We start from the raw sequence: 7944 nt of genomic DNA on the forward strand, positions 1-7944 counted from the left end.
GTCACGACAAATGAACCATGATTCAAGTAACTTCCTTGGGTCCCACCGCTGGTCTCGACCCCGCGGTCCAGGTCAAACGTGTGCCCCGTCATCCAGCAATGGTCGACAAGTTCACTCTCTCATCGTTTCGCGTGCGCGGCCTTGGCCACGTCTCTTTTGTGTTCCTTCAGTCTCGTTGTCCTCTTCCTTCCTGTCTCGCCAATGTACGTAGCATCGGAATCGCCGCACTGCACCTTGTACACCACCCCACTCTGGACGTTCGCAGGGGTGCGGTCCTTTGGCTTCGGGAGCACATTCGCCAGAGTGTAATGAGGTTTAAACACAGTTCGTATGCCCAACGGACGTAAGACTCTCCTTACTGCGTCTGACACGCCGCGAACATATGAAATAGACACAATCGATGCGTTCTTTTCCCGTGACAGACCCTCCCTACCCCTCTGTATGGGCTTCTGAGTATCGGCAATAAACGCCTTTGGATAGTGGCGTTCTTTTAAAGCGTTAACTACGTTGTTTAGTTCCAGCTTCCGGAGGCTCTCGTTTGAAGACACTGCATCGCAACCAGGTAAAAACGTTCTCACCACAGACCGCTTATCAACGTTAGCAAGCCGTACTCCCTTCTGGTGGAGGAGATTGTTATTTTTATTGCGGTCTTGCTTGAACCAAATCTACTTCATTTTTGCCAACGTGATTTATCATAAAAATGAAGGGTGTCCCAAGGGAAGTTCTGTTTCTGTTTCCGTGGCAAACTTGGTTATGAAGCATGTTGAAACACAGGTTTTGAGCTCACTGCCTTTTCCTGTTAAGAATTCTGTTAAGAGGGCCAACCTGCATGACTTCCACGCGGCGCTGAACAGCGTTCACCATACCATTCAGTTTACTTATGAGACAGAGAAAGGTGGTGTTTTGCCTTTTTTCTCAAGTTCAGTCTGAATTAACTAGCACCAGCTCGTTTTTGCCCAAAACTTCTCTTCATAAATCAACCCTTTTCCACATGTCTGCTCTCCACCTGTGGTCGAATATCTTTTCTACATCACACGTATTTCTCTGATAACATTCAAGAGACAAAGAAGCCTACAAACCCAAAATCAGTTTAAAAAGCTCAATAATCAGATACTACTCAGTTAGTTCAACACCTCCTAGATCGCAATGCTTTAGTGTTGCTGGATTCTACCCCCTCTCATAGGTCATCGCAAGACAGACTGGATAAAGTGCTGCATTAGCATTCAGCTGGAACACATATTCTCACCAACTGAACACGAGTTCTAGGCCAATTCTAAAATAGCACTGTCCACTTTGTACCCTGCACTGAAATATGATAATCGACAAAGAAAATCAAGTGCTAAGATATTGGTATTTAGGAGGTGTTAGGCAAGCTCAAAATTAAAGTGTCCTTTAAATGAAGCTATAGCAACATTTTGTGTCGTGATGACAACTGTTTATGGCATGTGCAAATTTATTTTTACGTGACTTGTTTTTATTTTTGTTTGCGGCTACTTCTGTTCCAAATTGACGATGCTATGTGGTATAACCCTATGCTTTATGTAAGATATTGTCATAAAATATAGTGTCTGTCATAACCAGAATTTATTGATGCAAAATTGAATGACAGCCAAGACGAGAATATTCCACCTTAAAGGGCCCCTGAAAAAAAGAAAAAATTTAACAGTTTGTAAGGGACACAAGTGTCAAATAAAATTTTACGCAAACACATTTCTGTAGGGCAATATTGACGGCGCGAGATCAATGTAAAATTCTGCGCGCAAAGTCCATGACGTCACGGAATGATAATACGCATTTTCCACCTCAATAAGATGGTCATACGTTTCTCCACCTCAAGGCGATGGCCAAGGCAATCCAACTCTCTTTCCCGTACCCGAAATGCCGAGAGAAAACAAGTGGAAAGGACGAGACTACCGACTAAATCGCGTCTCGCGTAATCACAAACTACTTCAGCAGTGACCCATGACCTCTTGTTTTTCTTTGTTTGCTGCATATTTAATATTGTTGACTTGTTATTACACAACTATCTTTATATTATGTAGATATTACATAACATGTATTATGTATTATATTATCTAGAAAGAACCCTCAGGGCCTTCGGGCCCTGAGGGTTCTTTCAATAAATAAATTAATTAATTAATAAATAAATATTGCTCTATATTATTTTTTTTATTCGTGTAACTTTTTTTTTTTTGACACGCGTGTTTTATTTAGATTGTTTGAAAATGCTCAAAGCCCAAAGCAAACACCACTATCAAATGACAACAAGCATGCAAACAAAAAAAAAAAGAAACATTTTATACGAAGTTTACAAGTGCAGGTTTCAACAATACAAAACACATTTCGAACCACGAGCACAAGAGAAGTTATACACAGGGCGAAACCAAAATCCGAAGTGAGGATCTCAAAAGCAAAAGTATTACAAGACAAAACACCTCCACACTGGGCTCTATAAACAAGTGTATCGTTGCACAGTTCAAGTTCAATTCCGATTTGGTGATCCCCGACCATAGTTGAAACTATAAACCGTGCCGCGGAACCGACCAGCATCGGCCGAAACATAGAGGGCCGAAAGGCACTGGAAAGCCGCAGAGAAAGTAAAAACATAAAGTAATACTTAAATAAACGCGCGCGAGCACGACTTCGCGGCACCGCTCTATTTCGTGGACCCGTGCTCCTACAAGGTTCCGTCGACTTTTTTTTTTTTCTTTTTTTCATCACGGGGATTGCAGTATTGATTTAATTTCGTTCGCCGCAGGCCTACCTCAACTAAAGCGGGCTTGCCCAGGCGACTCTGATATGCCACAAATCAATTCGCGATCGCCGCTTTCAAACAGTCCGCACTACGCGCCGAAACCCCTCTCTCCGCTCGGAGAAACTTTAATATTGATTGAGAACATGTTTATTTACGCATACCGGGCACCTTTCACCTAACCGCTCATTCACACCGGAAGCGGATCCGTGTTCGCAAAGCGGTTGCGAACGCGGTTGTATAAAGACCCAGTACAATTGCACGCGCACCCGATGACATCAATTGTACTGGATCCACTGATCTTTATTGTAGTAGGCTGGACCGCTGATCGGGAGCCAGTCGGTGTCGCCACCGGTGGCCATTGCTTGACACCAGGCAATACACGCAAGTCTATGGGAGAAACGCACAAAAGCAAGCATATCGAAGCATGTACGCTGTGCTCGGAGGTGAGTATTTTATGGTGTGCTGCGATCCTTATGTCGAGTGTTTGGAGATCGAATCGGTGTTTGTCAAAGGTTTGGTCACCGATCAAAAAAATCAAACGTACCGGAGCACCTACGGCTGAGCTGGCAAGCTTGCTCTCGTAGTGGAGTACACAACGGAACTTGCCGTCAAAGAGGCCGTCTTCGGGGAAGCCCAGAAGTTGATGAATGACAAAAAACTTCCATTTCGACAGCGACTTTCCGGGAGTGAGCGAATTCCGCGTAGCAAGCTCTTCAAACTTGTCGTCTGCTAAACCCAACTCAACGAAACCACCACCGACTCTGCGGTAACTCTAGCTAACTCTCGCCTCATTGATCTGCACTACAGCGGAGTCACTCTCGACCGCAAAATACTTTTTCATGAGAACTGCGAGGGGGCTGTCAGTTTTAATGTTTGTACGCAAGCTATTTGACGGGCTTATCGAAAAGCAGCCAAAAAGTTTCAATGCCGACAACAGCTTAGAAACGGGGGAAACGGCACTTTTTCTCGTTCTTCCCATAGAGCACCATGCATTGTTGGCGCCAACTGTTGAAGACGAAGAATGAATCGTTTTGTTTTGAATCGCAATGGCGGGACGCACACATGCTTTTGCGTATCTCCGTCTTTTTCTTTGCCTGGTGGCATTAGTGAGCCTTCGCAGGAGTGGCCTTCCGTCGTCAACAGCGTCGACAGAGCGTGGAAATCGGGTGGCCCATTTGTGGACAATAACAGCTTCGCCAAGCACCGCTACCTGTAAAGGCGAACTGTTGTGGTGGGCAGGCGTTAGGCCTAACGGCCGGCCTTTATCCGCTGGCTCAATCCGCCGTCAACCGCATCTCATCTGGCTCCTTCTCATCGCCGGTGACGTGCCCCCCAATCCTGGTCCACGGCCCACCTGCCCTCGCTGCTCCCGGTCGGTGTATGACAACGTGGCCGCACTTCAGTGTGACGGTTGTGACTTCTGGCTACACCGAAAATGTGAGGACGTATCCTTTGCGTCGTATCGCCGCTTCTCCTCATCATCGTCAGAGTGGCTCTGTGCTGCCTGCCAACTTCCGCCCTTCGCCGACGACTTGTTCCCGTCCGAGCAGAGCCGAGTCGTGAACTCCAACACCAGCTCCTCCGAACAACCGGCAGTGCAGGCTTCCCCCGTGACCATCGTTTCCCCACCGCTTCCCTCTCCTCCGTCGGCGGCCAAGAACACCAATCTGGGAATATGGTTTTCGAACGTGCGCTCGCTGAAAAACAAACTGCTTGACTTCCACACTCTTCTCCTATCCTATCCGGACACAGTATTTGCAGTTTGTGAAACTTGGCTTAACCACTCAATACCTGACGGGCTTCTTGTGGATGTGGAAAGTTTTACTATCTTCAGGAAGGACCGAGCCTCGAATGGAGGAGGTCTGCTGGTGGCGATACCCTGCCACATGACCTGCCGGAAACGCCAGGACCTGGAGCATGAGCACCCTGAGGCTGTATTCGTCGAGGTGAATCACCACCAGGGAAAAGTGCTGATCTGCTGTGTTTACTGCCCCCCAACCTCACAGTCTACATCCTACGACCTCCTCGGCAACTCCCTCAGGCGGGCTGGAATGGGCAATTACCTGAATACTTGTGTGCTGGGAGATTTCAACGCGCATATCGACTGGACGGATCCATCTGCTCCCATCCCATCGGCCCCCTGTGGTGATATGCTACTTGATATCATGGAGACCGGCGGGTTCCTTCAAGTATGTGTGGAGCCCTCCTATATTTCACACTTTGGGAAAACGTCCTTCCTAGACCTGGCCTTCATTACCAATCCAGCACTTGTATCGAGCTGCTCCCTTGAGTCCAGTCTCCCTGGCTCCGACCACCACGCAATTTATCTCGAGAGCCTACTCAAGCCGCCAAAATCTGATCCGCACGCGAAGCGAATCCAGCAATTCTCGAAGACTGACGGAACGCACCTTCAGAACCTGCTGCACCTTGTACCCTGGTCCCTGGTGACTGATGAACCTTGTATTCACGATGCCTACGACCTTTGGTTAGATCTCTTTTCGGCCATAGAAGCAGAATGTGTTCCCACAAGGATGACGACTGGCCGGCAGCGACCATGGATCACTCAAGATATCATTCGGCTCTCCCGTAAGAAACGCCAGTCATTCAAGAAAGCACGTAGGACAAAAAATCCACTCCACCTAAGCACAGCGCAGCAAGCACAGAAAAGTCTGAAAAAACTAATCTACTCTGCACACTGCTACTCTGCACTATATGGAGTCGATTGCAGAGAAAGCCATCCATTTCCCAAAGCTTTTTTGGGCCCATGTAAACAATAAAAAAAAAATCATCCTCCCGTCCTCAATTCTTAGTTCACGGAAGCCAGGTAATAGAACCCGGGGCTATAGCGGAACTTTTCAGTGACCACTTCTCATCGGCTTGGACCAGCCCTGGCAACCCCTCACTTCTACCCTCCAACACGCCTCGTTGTAGTTCACCATTTGCATCGTTCGATGTGCGGGAAAAAGACGTTGCAGAAGCACTGCAGCGTATAAACCCATCTCAGAAGGCTGGACCTGATGGCGTGCACTCAGCTTTCCTGAGGATGTACTCCAACAAACTCAGCCCGATCCTAGCAAAACTTTTCACGAACTCTCTTCGTGCCGGCTCTGTCCCCCGACAATGGAAGGCTGCCCAAGTCACCCCGATACACAAGGGAAGCGGGCTGTCCAAGTCACTCGTGTCCTCGTACCGGCCAATATCAACTACATCTATTGTATGCAGAACAATGGAGAGAATAGTTAACCGACATTTACTGGAACACATTGAGCGACACCAGCTGCTTTCCTCGCACCAACATGGTTTCCGCCCCGGCCGGAGCTGTGAGCTAGCTCTCGCAACCGCGGTTCACACCATCAGCAGTTCCTTAGATGGACGTACACCATGCGAGCTCGTCCAACTCGACTTCAAGCAGGCCTTCGATAAAGTTGACCACTCCATCCTATTGCAGAGACTCTCCGACATCGGATTATCCGGCAACCTGTTGGACTGGGTAACGTCCTTCCTGCTTGGTCGTACCCAGCAGGTAGTCTTCGGCGGGCAGAGGTCTAACACCGCAGAGGTCGTGTCAGGGATTCCTCAGGGTAGCGTCCTAGGCCCTACCCTCTTTAACATCTTTATCGATGACATCATCCGGGTCTTAGGTTGTACGCCCCTTCTTTATGCCGACGACCTCACCCTCGTGCAGCCAATCCGTCGCCCCCTCGATCACCAACTACTCCAAACGGACCTGGACAATGTTGTCGCCTGGTCGGGAAAAAACAGACTTCCACTGAACTTTGCCAAGTGCACTGTGATGCAGATATCCTCATTTAGGCAGCAGCGTTCCGCACTCCCCTGCTACAACCTCGACGGAGTGAACATTTCCAGAACGACCAGCACCAAGTTGTTAGGTGTCAAACTGGACTGTCGATTCAGTTTCGGCACTCACATTGCCGAAGTGATCTCCCGAGCTCGAAGGATGCTGGGTTTTGTTACCCGTGTCTCAAGAGGGGCCGGGTCAAGAACACTGAGGCACCTCTACACCGCACTGGTGCTGCCGCACCTTGAGTATTGTGCCGCAGTCTGGGACCCCCCTCAGGCCACCTTATTTGCTTCTCTTGAAAGTGTGCAAAGACGTGCCGCGTACACTATCTTGCGGTGGCAGACCCCTCATGTCCCCCGGTACCGGGACATAGCTACGGATGATCTGCTGGCACGTGTGGGTTGGAACTCTCTGGCCCTGCGCAGGAAAATCTCCTCGGTCCGGCTTTTGGCAACCTGCCTCCTGCCAGAGGCTCCCGAGGTTCCTCTTGCTCGGCAGCTGCGGCTGAACCGGAACGGTGGCCTTCAACCACCCTTTCCCCACACTGACCGGCACCGGAATACCTTCGTCATCAGGGCAGTAAATCTGTGGCGGTCCCTGTCATCAGAGCTGACAGCGGGCCTGAGCGAGAAAGAAGATATAAGACCCATCTGCAGGGGGGCAATACCGCACTTGCGGTCCTAAGCAGCACGTAGCCGAGTGTTGTTTTGTTTGCTGTTTTTTTTTGTTTTTGTTTTTTTGTCGCTTATGTAACTGCGGCACCACAGACCTCCTGGTATGGGCTCCTCGCCTTTTGTGGTGTCGCAACTCTTTCCGAGTTGAATAAATATTATTATTATTATTATTATTAATCAATGGCCACCGGTGGCGGCACTCGGCCCCAGCTGCCGAGGCCGCGGTCCAGCCTATAATAGAGATGAGTGACTGGATCTTTATACAACCGCGCTCGCAACCGCTTGCGAACGCGGATCCGCTTCCAGTGTGAATGATCGCTAAGAGCGGAAGGGTGAAACGTTACTCTCGAGGCATGAACTGGCACCAGGCCTCATACGAACCGCCACGGTTTCGTCAAGCTCGCATCACCTTGGTCGCCGGTACCTTCACGCCGGCGACCGAGGCGATCTGCCGGTGTAGCATCGTTTGTTTGATGAACTGATTGCCGCCGGGCATAGTTTTGAAGTGCTAGGCCTCGTTCGCACGCTAACATGGGCCAGTGCGCGCCCGACCGCGTCAGAGAGCGAGCACCTATCATACAGGGTATACATATAATCCTGCAACTTTATGAAGTACGCTTTGAAATGCCTATAACATTTCTACTGCTCTGCAAGTAGCCAAAGCAATCAAAACTCACCGTTCAATCGGTAGCCACTCCGAATGCACCCGACGA

The 7944-nt window shown here is 49.2% G+C and overlaps 2 protein-coding genes across 2 annotated transcripts; both read left to right on the forward strand.

Annotated features, from left to right (window-relative positions):
* Positions 1-4135: 4135 nt before the first annotated feature.
* Positions 4136-5532, forward strand: LOC121835306. Its single transcript, XM_042289329.1, has 2 exons — positions 4136-4192; positions 4306-5532. The coding sequence occupies exons 1-2, from the start codon at positions 4136-4138 to the stop codon at positions 5530-5532; spliced, it is 1284 nt and encodes a 427-aa protein (XP_042145263.1).
* A 519-nt stretch (positions 5533-6051) lies between these two features.
* Positions 6052-7241, forward strand: LOC121835307. The gene is made up of 3 exons (XM_042289330.1): positions 6052-6075; positions 6204-6491; positions 6645-7241. Exons 1-3 carry the CDS (start codon positions 6052-6054, stop codon positions 7239-7241), a joined length of 909 nt encoding a protein of 302 aa, XP_042145264.1.
* The last annotated feature ends 703 nt before the right edge of the window (positions 7242-7944 follow it).

This window comes from Ixodes scapularis, unplaced genomic scaffold, assembly GCF_016920785.2.
Source record: "Ixodes scapularis isolate PalLabHiFi unplaced genomic scaffold, ASM1692078v2 PGA_scaffold12__126_contigs__length_90152505, whole genome shotgun sequence".
Lineage (NCBI taxonomy): Eukaryota > Metazoa > Arthropoda > Arachnida > Ixodida > Ixodidae > Ixodes > Ixodes scapularis.

What these genes read in the sequence shown, in the direction of transcription:
- LOC121835306 (XM_042289329.1), top strand. Translation starts at nt 4,136, where the DNA reads ATGACAACGTGGCCGCACTTCAGTGTGACGGTTGTGACTTCTGGCTAC. An exon ending in CTTCTGGCTACACCGAAAAT is followed by an intron (nt 4,193 to 4,305) that starts GTGAGGACGTAT and finishes CCGTCCGAGCAG; the next exon opens with AGCCGAGTCGTGAACTCCAA.
- LOC121835307 (XM_042289330.1), top strand. Translation starts at nt 6,052, where the DNA reads ATGGTTTCCGCCCCGGCCGGAGCT. An exon ending in TTTCCGCCCCGGCCGGAGCT is followed by an intron (nt 6,076 to 6,203) that starts GTGAGCTAGCTC and finishes ATCCTATTGCAG; the next exon opens with AGACTCTCCGACATCGGATT. An exon ending in TCCAAACGGACCTGGACAAT is followed by an intron (nt 6,492 to 6,644) that starts GTTGTCGCCTGG and finishes ACCAAGTTGTTA; the next exon opens with GGTGTCAAACTGGACTGTCG.